This window comes from Podarcis bocagei (genome assembly GCF_964188305.1).
Source record: "Podarcis bocagei genome assembly, chromosome: 16".
Classification (NCBI taxonomy): Eukaryota; Metazoa; Chordata; class Lepidosauria; order Squamata; family Lacertidae; genus Podarcis; species Podarcis bocagei.
The window spans coordinates 19,063,762-19,083,295 of NC_138142.1; the positions used below are offsets into that span (position 1 = coordinate 19,063,762).

At 49.6% G+C, this 19,534-nt stretch overlaps 1 protein-coding gene across 8 annotated transcripts in view; it reads right to left on the reverse strand.

Annotated features, from left to right (window-relative positions):
- SMTN (smoothelin) overlaps nt 1–19,534 on the reverse strand; it is a 90,201-nt gene that overhangs the window by 23,113 nt on the left and 47,554 nt on the right. For 6 of the 8 annotated variants that reach the window (XM_081174772.1, XM_081174770.1, XM_081174769.1 and 3 more), the window contains 4 exons: nt 18,621–18,721; nt 8,278–8,436; nt 4,754–4,829; nt 3,158–3,310 (listed from right to left, as the gene is read on the reverse strand). In XM_081174772.1, coding sequence (XP_081030898.1) covers nt 3,158–3,310; nt 4,754–4,829; nt 8,278–8,436; nt 18,621–18,721 — 489 coding nt within the window. The remainder of the gene's footprint in view (nt 1–3,157; nt 3,311–4,753; nt 4,830–8,277; nt 8,437–18,620; nt 18,722–19,534) is intronic. The other 2 variants (XM_081174775.1, XM_081174774.1) reach the window with 1 other exon arrangement.

A 19,534-nucleotide genomic window follows, 5' to 3' on the forward strand; every position in this document is an offset into this window, starting at 1 on the left:
GTGTTTATGGATCAGGCCAGAGGCCTACCTTGCCTGGCGCCCTGTTCCCCACAGTGGGAAGCCCCAAAGCGAGACTTGAAAGCTTTAGGCTTCTCTCCCTTTGTTATTATGCCTCTGATCCTGGTGACCATCAGGACCAGCCTCTCAGAATCAGAGTTGGAAGGTGTACTAAAGGCTAATGGATGATCTAGGCGAGATTCCTGCACCGCAAGGGGGTTGGACTAGATGACCCTCGGGGTCCCTTCCAACTCTACAATTCTGGGATCTAGTCTGACCTCTCCTGCCCAATGCAGGAAATCCAGTGGCAGCAGATGGTTGCCACCCTCTGCCTCAAGTCCTCCAGCAAGAAAGAGCTCTCCAAACTTCTACCAAACAAAAACATCTTGGAGGTCCCGGGCCACAGGGAGGTTAGGCTGGCCTCAACCAGAGCCAGGGCTTTTTCGGCTGTGGCTCCGATCTGGTGGAACGCTCTGCCACAAGAGACTAGGGCCCTGCGGGACTTGACATCTTTCCGCAGGGCCTGCAAGACAGAGCTGTTCCACCAGGCCTTTGGTCAAGGCACAGCCTGACCCCCTCCTTTGGTAATCCTCATAGAACTCTAGCCCAATGGTTGCCATTAATTTGATTCTGAATTGATTTTAGAATGTATGTTAATTAATTGACTGTGATTTTATTTAAATTATGCTATTTTTACTGTTGTTAGCCGCTCTGAGCCCGGCTTTGGCTGGGGAGGGCGGGATATAAATAAATTATTATTATTATTATTATTATTATTACTACTACTACTACTACCAAGCAGCTATTAGGGTCAAGAAGGAACATTTCCCTAAAATATTCTCCACAAATCTACCCTCCTATAACTCCATCCCCAGATAGACCCAATCTTGTTCTCAGGGGAAACAGAGAAGAAGACTTTGCCCCCTACTGTCTGATGACAGCCCTTCAGCTATGACACTCCTCCTCTGTCTGCTTTTCTCCCGGGTAAAAATAAACAAGTTTCCTTATTTTATTTACAACTGACCATCTTGTCTTCCTCTGGGCCTGCTCCAATCCAACTAAATCCTTCTTAAACCACAGCGCCCAGAACTGGACACCGGACTCCAAGCAAAGAAAAAAGCAAAAGTATTATTTCTCACGATTTGGAAACTCTGGTGCAGGCGACGCCGTCTAAAATTGCATCAGCCCTTTTCGCAGCCGCATCACAGGGCTGGCTTGTTACCAGTGGCCGTTGCTACTAGCCTTGTTCTCCACACATTTGTCTAATCCCCTTTAGCGCCCTCCCAAGTTGGGAGCTGTCATCATTTGCAAATTCCAGAGTCCAGCTAGCTGCTGCATGAAGAATCCTTTCTTTTTGCCTGCCCTGAATCTTCCAACATTCAGATTCATTGGATGACGCAGAGCTCCAGTATTTGGCAAAATGCATCTCCCTATCTTTTTTCAGGGACGCGGGTGGTGCTGTGGGTTAAACCACAGAGCCTAGGACTTGCTGATCAGAAGGTCGGCGGTTCGAATCCCCGCGGCGGGGTGAGCTCCCGTCTTTCAGTCCCAGCTCCTGCCAACCTAGCAGTTTGAAAGCACGTCAAAGTGCAAGTAGATAAATAGGTACCACTCTGGCGGGAAGGTAAACGGTGTTTCCGTGCGCTGCTCTGGTTCGCCAGAAGCAGCTTAGTCATGCTGGCCACATGACCTGGAAGCTGTCTGCGGACAAACGGCGGCTCCCTCGGCCTATAGAGTGAGATGAGCGCGCATCCCCAGAGTCGGTCACGACTAGACCTAATGTTCAGGGGTCCCTTTACCTTTTACCTATCTTTTATACCCCTTTATCATGAATTTTATACCCCTTTATCATGTTCCCTCATGCTCACCGTTTTCCCTCAACTAAAAAGAACCAAGCATTGCGAAAATATTTTCCTTGTAAGGAAGTTGCCCCAAACCTCTTAAACCAGGCTTCCTCAACCTCAGCTCTCCAGATGTTTTGAGACTACAATTCCCAGCATCCCTGACCACTGGTCCTGCTAGCTAGGGGTCATGGGAGTTGTAGGCCAAAAAAACATCTGGAGGACCAAGGAAGCCTGTCTTAAACATTGAGCTTGTGCTTTTCCAAACCTCTCTCAGCTCCTACAATATCCTTTCTGAGGAGAGGCTGTGATGGGTCAAGTGGAAGCCCTTAGCTTTGAAGCCAAGAAGCTGCCTTAAAACAGGCCATCAGGGACATAGAAGCTGCCTGACACACAAAAAATCACTGTGTCCATCTAGCTCAGTACTGTCTACACTGACCGGCAGCAGCTCTCTGGAGATTAAAATAAGGGACACTGACAGGAATTGAACCTGGGACCTTCTGCACCAAAAGCAGATGCTTTACCACTGAGCTACAGCTCTTCCCTTACGCTGTCTGGCAATTGGTCCTCCTAGCTTAGTACTGTCCACACTGACTGGCAGCAGTTCTGCAGGATTTCAGACAAGAAGTCTCTCGCAGGTGTACTTGGAGATGCTTTTGGGGACTGAACCCGGGACCTTTTGCGCTCAAAGGAGATGCTCTGATGGCCCTTCCTCACGCGTCCATCCCTCTATCCATCCCAGTGCTGCCTACTCTGACTTGCAGCCACAGCTCTCCAGGGTGCCAGCCAAAGAGAGGGCTTTCTGAGCCTTGCTGAGCCCCTTTTAACTGGAGAGGCCTTGGATTCGAGGGTGTAAAAGGTACTTCATCCCATCGTTCTCCCTACAACGGAGGAAGTCCCGGGAAGTGGACGGCATGAGTCAGGGCCGAGCGAGGAGCGCTTACGTCCCAAAAGAAAAGACTAACTCAGATGCTCTAAAACATGGCCAAAGAACAGAGAACAGAGGAGAGAGAGAGACGAGCCATTCCAAGCTTCAGTTGCCAGGATGAGGCCGCGGAGACGGCCGGAGAAGGCACCAACCATCCCGGTGCAAAAAGAGAAGAAAAACTGCCAGCCGTGACCCCCGATGCAAAGAGGAGAAATCAGGACAGTTTCCGGAGCAGAAAGAAGAGGGCGTCTCTCCACGGGGAGAGCAAGGACCCCAAAGAGGCCTGAGGTGACGTCTGGGATGCGTGCTGTGCGTCTCCCCCCGGAAGCCATGCGCTCGGAAGGAAAGGCGGAGCGTCCCCAAACCCCCCTCCGGCCCAGCTGCTCCTTACTGGACTGGACAAGGCGCTGGGTCTTGGTGACGGTGCTGATGGCTGAGCCATCGGCGGACATGGCGCTCTGCCGGGCCGTGGTCTCTGTGGTGTGGGTGGCCCCTCTCGATTTGGCTTCCTGGATCCGCAAGCTGCGCTCCTTTTCTCGTTGCTCTGCAAAACGCCACGTCCCAGAGGGGTCAGCAAGAATGGCGGGAGGAGGGCAAGGCTACAGAAGCCACGGGGGGCCTTGTTGTGCCTTTTTAACAAACCAATCTTTTAGCGCTGGAACTCCCTGCCTATTGACAACCAGGCAGGCCCCTTCCTTGCACAACGCCGGCCGAAGACATTTTTGTTTAGGGCAAAGCTTATCCAGACATGTAGGAAACTAGTCTGTGTTTTGTGTTGTTTTCAGTTCACCGTTCCTTTTCATTTCCCTGAAGATGTCTTACAACTGTTGCTTTCGACAGCTTTTACTGATACAGCCAAACTATGGAAGTCAAAAGGAATCCATTCCGGAAGTCCATTCGACTTCCAAAACGTTTGGAAACCAAAGCGCGGCTTCTGATTGGCTGCAGGATGGTAATGGTAAAAGTAAGTGTAATTTTAAAAATGGTTAAAAATTATGATATATGTAAACTGCTAAAGATGAGGTAAAATGGAAATCAGATAGGGGGGACTTGGGGAAGCTCACTTAACAATGTTTAGAAAAAATAAGGATAAGAGAAGAATTTGTTTGTTTTTCTGATTGTGTTGTTTATTAGTGTTATAAAATCAATTAAAAAATGGGGGGGGGGAGCTCCCTGCAGCCAATCAGAAGCCATGGAAACCCTGTCAGACGTTTGGCTTCCAAAGGAATGTTTAAAAACTGGAACACTCACTTCTGGTCTTTTCTATCTTCCAGGAGCCAGAACATTCGACTCCCAAGGCGTTCCGGAGCCAAGGTGCGACTGTAGTTTCATAGTTCTATACTTTTTGGAAACCGCTTTAAGGATTTTGTTTTATGAGAACAAAGCAGTACATAAACCTTAGGGAGTAAAATATACTGTGGCCGGGAACCCTCTCTTTATTTCACAGATTCGTTAAATTTTAAATCTCACCCTTCCTCCAAGGAGCTCAATGGTAGCAGCTATGAGTCTCCTAAAACACCACTGGTTTGAACCTCACAGCAGCCCTTGGGGGGGGGTGCGTTAGGTCAAGGGACAGTAACTGCCTCAATGTCACCCAGTGAGGAGGGGGGTTTCTTCACTCAACTGCAGATACGTACAGATCACTGCATATCTTAGGAACACAGGAAGCTGCCTTACTCCGAGTCCATCCAGCTCAATATTTTCCACACTGACTGGCAGCAGCTCTCCAGGCTGTGGCACAGGCATGGCCATAAAATGGACAATGCAGCCATGCTGGCTGGGGGCTGACAGGACTCATAATCCAGTTGTAGTCCAACAGCAGGCTGGCGAATACTTGTGTGAATCCGGTGGCTTTTGCACAGCAATTCTTAGTGCCCATTTGCCTCCCACTCCTCTATAGCTTAAGTCTTCTCATTTGAGGACTAGATTTCTTGAAGTGTGCAATTATAAAGCTCCCCACCCCTCAAAAAAATTCCCAGGCAGGTACCTCGCTTCCGCTGGCGCAATTCCCGCATGGCGGCCCGTATCAGCCGCCGCTCCTCAAAGTCTGTGGTCTGATCCAGCTGCAGGGAGAGGGAAAGAGGGGTTATTACTACCACTACTACTTCTCTCTCTCTCTCTCTCTCTCTCTCTCTCACACACACACACACACACACACACACACACACACAGCTTTTCTCCCTTCATTTAAAAAGAAGAAGAGGAGTTTGAATTTGATATCCTGCTTTATCACTACCCAAAGGAGTCTCAAAGCGGCTAACATTCTCCTTTCCCTTCCTCCCCCACAACAAACACTCTGTGAGGTGAGTGGGGCTGAGAGACTTCAGAGAAGTGTGACTGGCCTAAGGTCACCCAGCAGCTGCATGTGGAGGAGCGGGGAAGCGAACCCGGTTCACCAGATTACGAGTCCAACGCTCTTAACCACTACACCACGCTGGCATGAAAACTGCTCCCAGCAAGGAAAAGCCGCTCAGAGAAATTTAATTCACACAAATGTAATCCTGCAAGCATGCAGGCGAAGGACATTCAAGTTTAATTTTATTTTTAAAAACCTGGAGAAATGCTGCCAGTCAGTGCTGTCAATAAGAAGTTAGATTCTAGATCCTTGGTTTTATTATTTATGTTGAGAAGGACCAGCGGCCTAACTCAGTATAAGGCAGCTTCCAAATTTGATCATCCCTTTATTTTGGAACCACGAGGACTAGGAACTTATCTTATTTTGAAGTAAAGCCCTTGGCTCAGTGGTAAAACATCAGTTTTGCATTATGTTTCCATGATCATTCTCGCTGCACCTGTCATGGGCCAGGAATCGGCTTCACCTGCTGAGCAGGTCCGTTCTTAACCTGAAACTGTTCTTAACCTGAGACACCACTTTAGCTAATGGGGTCTGCCACTGCTGCCGCACCGCCGAGCACGATTTCTGTTCTCAACCTGAAGCAAAGTTCTTAACCTGAGGTACTATTTCTGGGTTAGTGGAATCTGTAACCTGAAGCGTATGTAACCTGAAGCGTATGTAACCTGAGGTACCACTGTATATAAATGCAATAAATAACAATAATGTCGGTTCTCATCAGCCACAGCCAGCGTGACCAATGATTAATCTCCCCTAGTGCGTTGATATAGTCCTCCTGTCACTTTCATTAAACACCTTTCGGCAAAAACGTTCCTCTTTAATCAGGCCTTTGTCCGATTAACATTCTTATGTCCTTTATAATGCGTTGGGGTGGTGCTGGTTATGGGTTTTGTACTTGTTTTTATTCTGCTTTTATTTTGTATTTGGAACGTGTGCAGAAGAGGGCAGCCATGACGATCAAGTGTCTCGTCTTATGAGGAGTGTTTGAAGGAGCTGAATATGTTTAGCCTGGAAAAGAGGAGGCTGAGAGGAGATACGATAGCTGTCTTAAGAGCCGTCACGTGGGAGAAGGGAGCAAGCTTGCTTTCTCCTGCTCCGGAGGGTAGCACTCAAAACCAATGGCTTCAAGTTACAAGAAAGCGGATTCCAACTGACTTTCTGACATTCAGAGCTGTTCAACAGGGGAACGGTCTCCCTCAGGAGGTTGTAGACTCTACTTCCTTGGAGGCTTTTAAGCAAAGGTTAGATGGCCATTTGTCATGGATGCTTTAGCTGAGGTTCCTGCACTGCAGGGGACTAGACTAGATGACCCTTGAGCAGTGGCGTAGCGTGGGTTGTCAGCACCCGGGGCAAGGCAAGTAATTTGCGCCCCCTAACCCGTGGATTTGCGCCCCCTAACCCGTGGATTTGCGCCCCCTAACCCGTGGATTTGCGCCCCCTAACCCGTGGATTTGCGCCCCCTAACCCTAACCCCAGATGTTGCGCCCGGTGCGGCCGGCCCCCCCTGCACCCCCCACGCTACGCCACTTGAGGGTCCCTTCCAACTTTGATTTTCTGCCACCCTGAAATCTTCAAATGAAGGGTGGTATACAAAATTTAATAAACACCCTTTCGGAGGCTCCCTAGCAAGCAAAATGACACCCGCTTGTGGCAGGAGGAGACCCACCCCAGATCCAAACCCTCTCCCAAACATTATTTATTTATTTATTTATTTAATTGTTGTTGTTGTTCATTGAATTTATTTATATACTACCCGGAGGTCTCAGGGCAGTTCACAGAAGAAAAACATTTGCTCCAGACACACAGACATACATGCACACACACTTAAAGGGAAAGGGACCCCGACCGTTAAGTCCAGTCACAAACAACTCTGGGGTTGTGGCGCTCATCTCGCTTTATTGGCCGAGGGAGCCGGCGTACAGCTTCCGGGCCATGTGGCCAGCATGACTAAGCCGCTTCTGGTGAACCAGAGCAGCACACGGAAACGCCGTTTACCTTCCCACCAGAGCAGTACCTATTTATCTACTTGCACTTTGACATGCTTTCGAACTGCTAGGTTGGCAGGAGCTGGGACGGAGCAATGGGAGCTCACTCCGTCGCAAGGATTCGAACCGCCAACCTTCCAATCGGCAAGCCCAAGGCTCAGTGGTTTAAACCACAGCGCCACACACCCTTACCCGACCCTAAATATGTGAAATGTATCATCACTGAAGCAGTCAAATACAACATTTCCTGTTGCCCACAGTGGACACACAGGGGAATGATGCTCCAGACAGGGAAAACTTCCTGTCATACAAGCTCTGGAGCATCCTCCCCCTGTCTGTGACCAGGTAGATGGGCGTGACCCTGGCAAACCCTGAAAAGGGGCTAGTCACACAGCCATCTTCCTCTTTTACTCTTTTGCCTTTTTTTGCTCTCTGTTGGCTCTTAGCCAGCAGCACATGGCTCATACTTAGAGGATGGAAGCCACAAGGGAGAAAGTCCGAGGCCTAGCTCAGACGTCTTTTCTCTACAAATGTAACTGTAACCACAAGATAAAGCCTGCCTCCAGAATATTACAGTGGTACCTCGGGTTACATACGCTTCAGGTTACAGATGCTTCAGGTTACAGACTCCGCTAACCCAGAAATAGTATCTCAGGTTAAGAACTTTGCTTCAGGATGAGAACAGAAATCGTGCTCTGGAGGCGCAGCGGCAGCGGGAGGCCCCATTAGCTAAAGTGGTGCTTCAGGTTAAGAACAGTTTCAGGTTAAGAACGGACCTCCGGAACGAATTAAGTACTTAACCCGAGGTACCACTGTACTGTGGACTGAATGTTAAGTAAACTTTACTCTTACTTTCAATCAAGACAATTGCATTATTATTATTTTTAAGAGGGAAATAAAAGGTGAAACTTGCCAGGAACAAGCCAGACAGGATTGCTCAACTGAAATGATTCTAACGAATCCATCAACTTGCTTCCAGCAATCTCCAAGGGAATATGCTCTGCTGCTTGCACACTAGCGTCAGTGAGGAGGGCTAATATTTAATCCATATATCCTCTCCTACTTTCCTTAACATTCCCACAAGATACCCAACCCAGAAAATCAGCTATGACTGTTACCACCCCGCTGTGTGCCACGGAGTCCCAAATTCACACCGCTGTCGCCAACACGTACCATCTTATCCAACACATGCTCTTCCTCGATCTTGCTCAGCTCTTCGGCGCTCAGGCGGCTTCGCTGGTGCAGCTCTTGGGTCTGTGGCTTCTCTTTCTCGGTGCCGTTTGACAATGCTGAGTCCGCTGCCTCACGGTGCACCGGCACCTCGGCTTCCATCTGAAGCAAAAAAAGAGGCTGACACCAATGTAGGTCAAGAGCAACTTGGAAGATCATACACGGGATCTTCCACACTGATTATTTTTTCTTTTCTTTTTTTTACTCATTCCATTTATAGTCTTGCCTTCTTCCCTCCAAGGAGTTCAAGGTGGCTTAGTTAGTCGTCGTCCCCCCCCCCAGTCCCATGTTTTCCCATGCAATTTTTTTTTTTTAATTGCAAGAAAAAGAAAAGTTTGCAGAAGGAAAATAAGTGATGAGAGAGAATGCCGGAAGCAAAGTAGCGTCAGTACAAACACGGAACACAAATGCAGCCGAAATATAGCCGTACCTCGGAAGTCAGACGGAATCTGTTCCGGAATTCCGTTCGACTTCCAAAATGTTTGGAAACCAAGGCACGGCTTCCGATTGGCCGCAGGAAGCTCCTGCAGCCAATTGGAAGCTGCGGAAGTTGTGTCGGACGTTCGGGTTCCAATGAACGCTCGCAAGCCGGAACACTCACTTCCTTTTTTAAAAAAAATAATTTTTATTAACAGACCAATCAAATCAAATCACATTAATTCCAAATTACAGAGCCAAATTTTAAATTTTAAACACACCCATTGAGCTTCATGGCTGAGTGGGGATTCGAACCCTGGTCTCCCGGGTCCTAGTCCAACACCCTAACCACTACAACACACTCTTTTTCAACTGCTAAGCCAAAGCTAGTGTTCATTAGGAAGGGAGAGGGTGGCAGATCGGAGATGATCAAAGTCTATCAGTAGAGCATGAGACTCTGAAGCGCAAGGTTGTGGGTTCGAGCCTCACAATGGGCAAAAGGTTCCTGCATTGCAGGGAATTGGACTAGATGACCCTTGTGGTCCTATGATTAAAAGGTACAGAAGCCGAACTCTCTAAACATGGTGTTTCATAAACACGTTCTGCGCACATGAAAGCTACAAACTTTTTCTTCTTAAAAAAAAAAGGAAATTTAAAACACTAATGTTCTATAACACTTGTCGGATCCTGGGGTACAAAATACCGAGTGACAAGCAACCAGAGTTGCCCCTTGGCCCAAAGAAATGATCGATTCTAACATGTGCAAACTGAGGATATCTGCACAACAGTCCTTATTTTGTCTAAACTTTTCTCTCTTTTTTGCTCATTCCTTTGCATAATTTGTGCATGTCTTCCAATCACTGAAAGACGATGGACCCAAGAAGGACCCTTGAACCTCTTTCCTCTGAGCGCTGGAAATCTCATTCAGTGACATCTAGGGCTCCTGGAATTCCAAGCACACTTTTGCAAACGAGAAGGACTAGAAACTTGATTTTATTCTTTAAAAAGAGAGCCGAGATTCTCCAAGAGGTGAGTTCCATACTTAAGAAACACTTGTTTTCAAATACACACAGGGCTGCATCTACCGAGGGGACAGCGGCTCTTTGGTTAATGGGCCGGCTCCAACACGAAGCTCCCTGATAAACTGTGTCAGGGGATTTCTAGGGGGAGATTAGAAGGGCTTACTCAGAAGCGGTTTGCTGATCAGGGATCAAGGTGGAGCTGGCACCTCATCGCAGGGACTCGGGAGCACAATGCCAGCTCCCTGTCAACACGACCCACACACAATGCCACTTGGGATGACCGCCAGGTTTAAAAGACACCACAAGGGCACTGGCACTTGCATGGAGCAGACAAGGGGGTGTGGGGCAGCAATAGTCATTGCTATTATTTATTAAGTCTCCACCCTGCCTTTCAGCAGAGAATCACAGGCCAGTTTACAATACAGAAGCACAAAAATACATGCTGTAATAACAAACAAAAACAATTACGCTTCCCCCCAGTTTAGAAGGCCATAGAGTGTTTAACCATTGAAGCCTAAAGATACATAATGAAAGCACCAGGCAAGCCCCACTGGGGAGAGCATCCCACAAGCAGGGTGCCACCACAGAAAAGGCCTGTTTTCGCAGTGCCACCCTCCATACCTTTCATGCCAATGCCAAACTAATCCCCCCAGAGCGGGCATGGCCAAACTTGGCCCTCCAGCTGTTTTGGAACTACAATTCCCATCATCCCTGACCACTGGTCCTGTTAGCTAGGAATGATGGGAGTTGTAGTCCCAAAACAGCTGGAGGGCCAAGTTTGGCCATGCCTGCCCTAGAGTAAAGGATACATCAAGGACCTTAGCTTGGTCAGGATTGAGCAGACACTTCCAGTGTTAACGCTAAATAAATGTCTTCTGGTAAATGAGCTGCTAGAGGGCCGTGAAAATTTGTGCCCTGGTCTTTTTAGATTCATCTACCCATGTACCAGCTGAAGACAAAGGGGTGCAATGGATACCAGATGTGAAATATGTTGGCATTACAGTCATACCTCGGAGGTCGAATGGAATCCGTTCCGGAAGTCCGTTCGACTTCCAAAGTGCGACTTCCGATTGGCTGCAGGAAGCTGATGCAGCCAATCGGAGGCTCCGCCAGACGTTTGGCTTCCAAAAATAGTTCGCAAACCAGAACAATCACTTCCAGGTTTGTGGCGTTCGGGAGCCAAAACGTTCAGGAAATAAGCTGTTCAAAAACCAAGGTACAGTGGTACCTTGGGTTACATACACTTCAGGTTATAGACTCTGCTAACCCAGAAATAGTGCTTCAGGTTAAGAACTTTGCTTCAGGATGAGAACAGAAATTGTGCTCCAGCGGCACGGCGGCAGCAGGAGGCCCCATTAGTAGTGCTTCAGGTTAAGAACAGTTTCAGATTAAGAACGGACCTCCAGAACGAATTAAGTACTTAACCCAAGATACCACTGTACGACTGTATTTTCAGCTCTCCTATGCCACTAGAGGAATCTGCCAATGCGTCTCTGTGTGGGATGATGGGAGTTGTAGTTCATTTGAACAGCCGCCGGCTTGTCATCCCAAGAAAAGCACACCCACTGTTGCATGTAGGGGGTTACGGGTGCTCCAAACAAGGAATGGAAGGGAATTGGCAGAAATGACTGGCAGAATCCGTGACCAGGGAGAAGAGTCGGTGGAAGAAGATTGGAAGAAATTTAAAGATTACATGCAGAAATACTGTAAAATTAAGGAAAGTTAAAATGATGTTGGATGGAAAATAAGTGGTGTTGGTAAAAAGTTTCTTAAGAGCATGCAAGTATGGATTGTTAACACTTAGAAATATATATTTACAATAGGTGATGACACAGAGTTATGAAAAATGACAGAGGATAAGGATTTGCTGAAAGGACTTCTTAAATGGGAATACAAAAGAGGAGGTGTGAGGGGGTCTAAGAATCAAGCTAATGAGATAAAGGAGGATTGAAGGATGGAATTAATTTTAAACATTTTATGCTTGTTTTTTCTTTCTTTCTTTTTTATATATCCAATCAGTGTTTTTTTTTCTCTTTTGTCTATATAATTTTTTCTCTATGTGTATTTTCTTTTTGTCTTATTCCTCTCTTTATTTTTTTTAAATTGATATTTGTGTGAACTGTATTGTATAATTCTATGTTTATTTCTAAAATCTTAATAAATATTATTTAAAAAAAACAACAACAAGGAACGGAAGATCACTTTTCTAGTTAACCACAAAATCACAGCTAAGCAACCTGCACGCCACAGTCCCCCGCTCTGTCCACAAAAGCTCCAATTTACAACTTGACAGGTCCTTGTTGACGGCAGCACGCTGTCCCGCAGGCTTCTGGCAAATCCCAGCACAAAACCGCCAGCGCCACGAGATCAACAACAGGAGAGGGGCCCAGCTGTTAGCGGGGCTTGCAGATTCCTGGCTGGGGGCCCCCAAGCTCAGCTGCTTGTAAAGAGAAGGAGCCTTTCTAACAAGCCGCGGCTGAGGAGGCTGCCACTCACACGCCTCCCCGGCTCTCGGCCACTGAAAGGCGACCCTGGGCAGCTGCTTGGGCAGGAGTTTCGCATCACCCACCCCAGCTGGCATGAAGAGGAGGAGGAGGAGGAAGGGCCTGGCTGGCGCAGGTAAAGTGCCAAGCCGCAACCACTGGGCTCTGCACACCTGTCGCCCGAGCAGGCGGCTGTAATCCCAAACAGAGAGGCAGCTAATCCAGCCTGGGTGGGTTGAGTGGGGGGTGCAAACAGCCTGCTCCGTGCCCGCTCCAATCCAAGAGGGCTGTGCTTGCCAGCCTGGCGCCGCAACAAGCAGGAGAGGGCTGGCGTGACATTTGCCCGCGAGAAAGGGTGGCCATGAACTTCCGAACTTCCTCCCACAAACCCACCAACTGGTGTCAGGGGAGAATGTTGCTTAAACGATATACAGTACATATATGTTTATTTCTAAATGTGTGTGTGTATGTAGCCCTGGCTTCTGGGAGAAGCCTGACGTTCACCCTTAACCCCACAGGCAGCAGCAGCAGCTGGTCAGCTTGGCACTCTGCACATGCCCAGAGGCACCCTTCTTTATTATGTAACATTACTTCAAATTGCTGTTTCTTTAATGAAGCGGAGTGGCTGGTGTTGGGGAGGCAGGAGCGGGGAACATGCTAGGGCTGGGAAACCATGATGGACGTTGCTTTTTCCTACAAACACCACAAAAGTCAGTTGGGGGAGCAGAAGGGCTCTAGCTAAAGGGCAGGGCATCTGCTTCGCTAACAGAAAGTCCTAGGATTTGATCCCTGACAGCAGGGCGGGGAGGAAGAAGGCAGTGGCCGGCCACGCAGACGACCAGTGCCACTGTGTGCAGCTTCTGCCACAGGTGCATCAGCCAGAGCACCGTATGACATGGCACTGCTGGATCCCTGGAGCTGCCAGCTGTGGCTTAACCCAGTGATAGCTTCCCACCGGCGCCATGCAAGCGGCAGCTACTGGGAACCACCCTCCGGAGCACCATGCAAGGTACAGAGGCGGCTCTGTGATCGGTGCAAAGGAAAAAGGGAGGGAGGAGGCTGCCCGCTGGCACTCGCACAGCCAGAGAAAAAAATGAGGGCAGGGCTGGCAAGCAGGCAAGCCCCACTCTATCTATCTATCATTTTTATTTCCAGTTTTTACAAATAACTCTTGCACTCAAATATAATCAATTTTCTCTGAATCCTTGGACTTCCCTCCACTCGCCTGTGATTTCCAACATACTTCCTTTTATACTGTATCCTATAATATCATCCAAGCTTATATTCAAATTTCCATTTTGTAACCACAGAATTATTACCTTACAAAGTGTTATATTGGTCCTGCTAACATTTTTAACTGTGTAAAGGTAAAGGGACCCCTGACCATTAGGTCTAGTCGTGACCAACTCTGAGGTTGCGGCGCTCATCTCGCTTTATTGGCCAAGGGAGCCGGCGTATAGCTTCCGGGTCATGTGGCCAGCATGACTAAGCTGCTTCTGGTGAACCAGAGCAGCGCACGGAAATGCCGTTTACCTTCCCGCCGGAGTGGTACCTATTTATCTACTTGCACTTTGACGTGCTTTCGAACTGCTAGGTGGGCAGGAGCTGGGACCGAGCAACGGGAGCTCACCCCGTCACAGGGTTTCGAACTGCCGACCTTCTGATCGGCAAGTCCTAGGCTCTGTGGTTTAACCCACAGCGCCACCCACGTCCCAGATTTTAACTGTGTACAGTGTTCTTTAAGATAATCTATATTTTTTCTTTCCATTCTCTATTAAATTTCTTATCATCCTGGTTTCTGATTCTCCCTGTCACTTTTGCCATTTTGGCATAATCCATCTTGAGCATGCAATCTTCTCTGCTTGGGATCTTGTCCTCATTCCCCACCCTTGTCTTGGGCTCCGGGGGGGGGGGCAGGAGTGGGCGAGTATCAGGTGGCCTGGCCAGGCTCTCCACATTGAAGCATGCAACACCGCTGCAGCCGGGGGCAAGCGGGGATTCACGATACATCGCCTGCTCTGAAATCCATCTCGCGACTTTAACTTTCAACCGGTTTCAGGCAATGTATTGCTACGTCGCCCAAGGCTAAATACAACAGCTGTCGGATGGGAGGAAGATGGGCAGGCAGGGCACAAGAGGGGGCACACCTCCCCGCACGCCAAAGCCCCTAACCCGTCCCTACCCATGTTTGGCATAAGAGCCACGACTCACAAAACTCCCGCTGCGAGAGAGGTGGACCTCCGAGTGCCTCCTGGTGCTGGCGAAGGTGGGCGGGTGGGCCGTCGGCCGCCCGGCCTCCTCAGTACCCTCAAAGTTGGCGCAGGGATCTTCCGCCTCCAGCAGCAGGGTGCTGGGGTCCTTCTCCTCCTCGCCCAGGTAGAGGGTGAGCAGCGCCACATCCCGGCTGAGCCGCCGCTGCTCGGCCCGCAGGGCGGCATTCTCCTCCCGCAGCTGGGCAAGGGCGGCAGCCAGCGGGCGCACCGAGCCCAGGGCCACCTCCACGCGGTGCTCGACGGCCTGGCGCCATGCCTGCAACTCCTGGCGGACCTCCTGCAGGGCCTGCCGCAGGGGAGCCTCCTCGAACGGGGGCGGCTCAGGGCTGGGGGTGGGCACCCCGGGCATGGCGCAGAGGGGCAGCGCCAGGAGAGAGAGTGCAAAGGATCCCTGAATGGCAGGACCACGGCTCTCTGGTGACTGGCGGGGCTGAGCGGGGTCTTTTGTGTGGCCGGGGCATCTATTCTTGTCCTGCGGAGGGACGCTTCCCGGTGACAGACAAAGACAGGATGATGGAGTTGGGCCAGGTGGCCGGGCTGTGTGGGTGGGGGGGTAGGCTGGACCCAGTGCAGGGAGAGGCAGGGGCTGCCTTGTGATGACAGGGGAAGGGTGCCCCCAGGGGGCTGCAGAGGCTGGTGCCGTTAGAAGGGCCGTCCTCTGGGCAATTCAGAGCAGATGAACAAGAAGAAGAAGAAGAAGAGGAGGAGGAGGAGTCTGGATTTGATATCCCGCTTTATCACTACCCGAAGGAGTCTCAAAGCGGCTAACATTCTCCTTTCACTTCCTCCCCCACAACAAACACTCTGTGAGGTGAGTGGGGCTGAGAGACTTCAGAGAAGTGTGACTGGCCCAAGGTCACCCAGCAGCTGCATGTGGAAGAGCGGGGAATCGAACCCAGTTCACCAGATTACAAGTCTACCGCTCTTAACCACTACACCACGCTGGTGAAGGAGGGAAGAGTGTGACTGCTGCAAACAGGGATCGGCAGCTTGCTTTGAAAGAAAAAGATGGAAGGAAAAGGAAACGCCAACCAAGGAAGAGTAGATAGTGAAAATTACAGACTACAGTGGCACCTCGGGTTACATACGCTTCAGGTTACATACGCTTCAGGTTACAGACTCCGCTAACCCAGAAATAGTGCTTCAGGGTAAGAACTTTGCTTCAGGATAAGAACAGAAATCGGGCTCTGGCGGCGCGGGGGCAGCAGGAGGCCCCATTAGCTAAAGTGGTGCTTCAGGTTAAGAACAGTTTCAGGTTAAGAACGGACCTCCGGAACGAATTAAGTACATAACCCGAGGTACCACGGTGTGTCAAAATGGCAAAAATGACTAGGAAGATGATAGTAAATTTTAAAAAGAATGGTATAAATTTATAGAGTACATTAAAGAACAATGTAAAGATTTGAAAATGTTAGAAGGATTGATATAGCGCTTGTAAATTTATAACAGGTAAAGGATTTAACTAAAGTTGGATAAATGTAATTAGATGTGGTTAAAATAAAATAAAAACGTATCTGTGGAAAACCAGAAGGGGGAGGAATGAAGTTCGGGGGTTCAGGGAATCCTGCAAGTGTACAAATACTGCTGAATTTAAGTTTGAAGGATGTTAATGATGAAAAGCTGAAAATATTTTTTTTTAAAAAAAAGAATGAAAAAGAGGAAGAATCTCAGGACACCCAAGTTAGCACCTGAGAGCCAAAATCCCAGCCCAAACAGTCGAAATGGGGTTGTTGTTATTGTTAATTGAATTTATATAGCGCCCTATACCCAGGAGTCTCAGGGCGGTTCATAGAATAAAATCAAGATATAAAACCACAAAATACCTAATAAAAAAATAAAAACGACAAGCCTACAGCCCCCCCCCCCCCGGCAAAAAACCACACACATATTAAACGGGCATTGTATGTAAATTGGATTAACCAAAGGCCTGGTTAAAAAGGAATGTTTTTGCCTGGCACCTAAAGGTGTATAATGAAGACGCCAGGCAAACTTCCCTGGGGAGCACATAATGGTCATGTATGGAGCTGCAGGGCAGCCCTGGGTTCACAGGTGTGTGGGTATGAGAACTACTGCAAAAAACCATTCAGGGATAAAGGAGACCATCTCTCCTATCACAGAGGCAGGAAACAAGGCATACCAACAACCAATGAGGCGATCAACTTGTGTCTGAACTGAAACGCATCACTACAAATCACAGGTGAGGAATCATATTGTCAAATGGTTTTACATGGGGGGACCCCTGCAGTGAGAAAGCTAGTACATGGAAAAGAGGAACCTTTCTTCCTGAGGAGCTAGCTTTCCCTGTGCATGGATTTTTTAAAAAAAAATGCTATGGGGGAGCATTTAAGCACTCAATCCCCTACCTGGGGTCTGAAGCAGCACAGACTGGCACGGCCTCCCTCTGCTGTGGCTGCGAAGCAGGGACAAAATCCCAACCCACCACCTACTCCTGGCTGCCAACGCTGCTGGACCACCTTGTTGTTTGTCCCGGTCGTCAGACACGCTGCAAGGCAGCAGAGGCGAGGAGTGGGGGAACACACACAACACAGAGTCCTGACGCAGCTGCCGCTGCTCAGGTGGCCTGGCCAAGGTGCAGGGATATTGCTCCAACCTGAAGATGGGGGCTGCAGGACAGGAATGCGGGGAGAGGGAGGAAAGAAGGAGGCCAGCTCCGCTCACCTGAGCAACTATTTCCAAGCCCAGCTCCAGCCTCCTGCACAGCTTCCTGAATAATGCACATGGCTGATGAAAAGAGCGAGTGATCGGATTCCCGGCCCTCTGTTGTTGTTCTGTCCCGCTCAGAGCATCCCATGCCCTACAAACTGCCTGAGCTCCTGCTCATAGCTGCAATCTCGCTCTTCACTTCCACCCTCCTGGCCGGCTGCCACACACACACACACACACCCGTCCCGGGACCAGGATCCTTCCCACACCCTCACCTGCAGGGGACGGTCACCCAGAGGCCCACCCGGAGCGAGTTGGCACAACCCTGTCGCCTGTTGGCGCAGCTCCTCGCAGCAGCCCACCCGGATTCCGGAGCCGCAGGTCGCCTAATGCCTTAACGAGAGGCGACAGGCCGGCAGGGACAAGCGGGACGAGGCATTAGGCTAATTAGCCCGGGCAGGAGAGCTGCCGGCTTGCTCCACAACCAGGCTGTGAGAGGCAGCCAGGGCATGGCTGGGAGCGCTGGCAGAGTGGGGGGGGGGGTGTTGCAGAGCTGGTTCAGAAAAGGGCACCCCCAATTGGTTCACGTCCCCCATAAGGGAAAGTTGCATCACCTGGAGTTTTTTTTAAGTTTAGAGCAGGGTCTTTAAGCTGTCTTCGGACTACAACTCCCATCATCCCTACCTAGCAGGACCAGTGGTCAGGGATGATGGGAGTTGTAGTCCCAAAACGGCTGGAGGCCCAACACTGGGAAACCCTGGTTTAGAAGGAAGGCGAGTAAGATTGAGGTGTAAAAAAAATTATGCCTGGCAAAGAGAATGTGGATAGAGAAAAGTTTGGTCTCTCTCGTAACACTAGAACTCAGGGACATCCAATGAATTTTGAAGATTCGTGACGGAGAGGGGAAAAGACCATCTTAATGCAGTGCATAGTTAGACTGTGGAACTCCCTGCCACAGGAGCTGGTGACAGCTTTAAAAGAAGATTGGGCAAATTCACGGAGGAGAGGGCTATCCATGGCTACTATAGCCATAGGGACTACGCTCTGGTTCCACCATTGGAGGCAGCAAGGCTTCCGAATCCCAAATCTTGTGCTGGGGTCCTGCTTGCTGGCAACCCACTGAGGCAGCTGGAGGGCCCTTGTAAGAACAGGATGCCGGGCATTAGACGGTCACTGCCTCTCCTGCGCAAAGCCCAAGTTGTGCCCTTCGCTCTGCCTCTCACAGCTGCAGAACTGACGCAGCCCTCCGCCCTCCCTGAGGCTCCACGGCTTTGTGGAGGGCCAAGGGGACTTTTTAAGTTTCCCCCACCTGCAGAAATAGGCATGATCAGAGGAAGGAAGGAAGGAAGGAAGGAAGGAAGGAAGGAAGGAAGGAAGGAAGGAAAGGAAAGGAAAGCAGAAGAAGGGCAGGGAGCGGGAAGACTCACCTTATTAAGGCTGGAGCTGCTGCCGCCATGGCTGGAGCTGTCGACGCTGCTGCTGCTGGTGGTGATTCGAATGGGAGTGCTTCTCAACCCCAGGGTGAGTTCTGTGGCATGGGGAGAAGGCACAGGTGTGAGCACCAGCGGCCAGGGGTTGGGGCAAGAGGAGGGCTCCAAACTGGGGCTTTGGGATTTTGCCAGCTTTTAAGCCCGCAAGTTGCCAGTCCGCATGAAATGCACAAGTTACTAGTCCACATTAAGTTCTTGGTTCCCTTTGTAGGTAAGGAACCACAAAGGACACAAGCCGGGGAGGGCCTGTTTTTTCGCCAGCGTAGACTTGGCGCATTGCCACCTGCCCTCCTCCCCAAGCCCTGGAGATTTGGTGGGCTACAAACCAGATGCTTTTTTAAAAGCGGCTGGCGCTCTCCTAATAGAAAACAGAAAGCGGGAAGCTGCAGTCAGGTAATGTAGCGGAGATCGTGGAATATATCCAAGTTTCTGACACTGTGCGCCAGCCTTCGTAACGCTCCGGGAATGAGCCTGTTCTAGATGGGGAAGGGAGTGGATCGCATGGCAAATCGACTTCCAAGCTCCGAACCCACCAAGCGCCCAGAGTTGCTTTCTCTAATCTGCTGCCTTTCCAGGTGTTCCCATCAGCTTTTATCAGCAAGCCGTAAGGCTGACGGAAGGTGCCTTCCAAAACATCTGGAGGGCGCCAGGTTGGCAGACGTTGTCGTAGAGAACTGGGTCAAATCAAAAATTAGGATGATTACTTTACAAAGTATCTGAAGACGCAACAAAGCGAACTGGACTCCTTGGCAGGTTTTGAATAAACATTCACAAACCTTTTATTGATAATAACCAGCTAAATAGTTTGAGGATCTATACAACTTTGTAACATGCAGAAAACAGCATTTGTA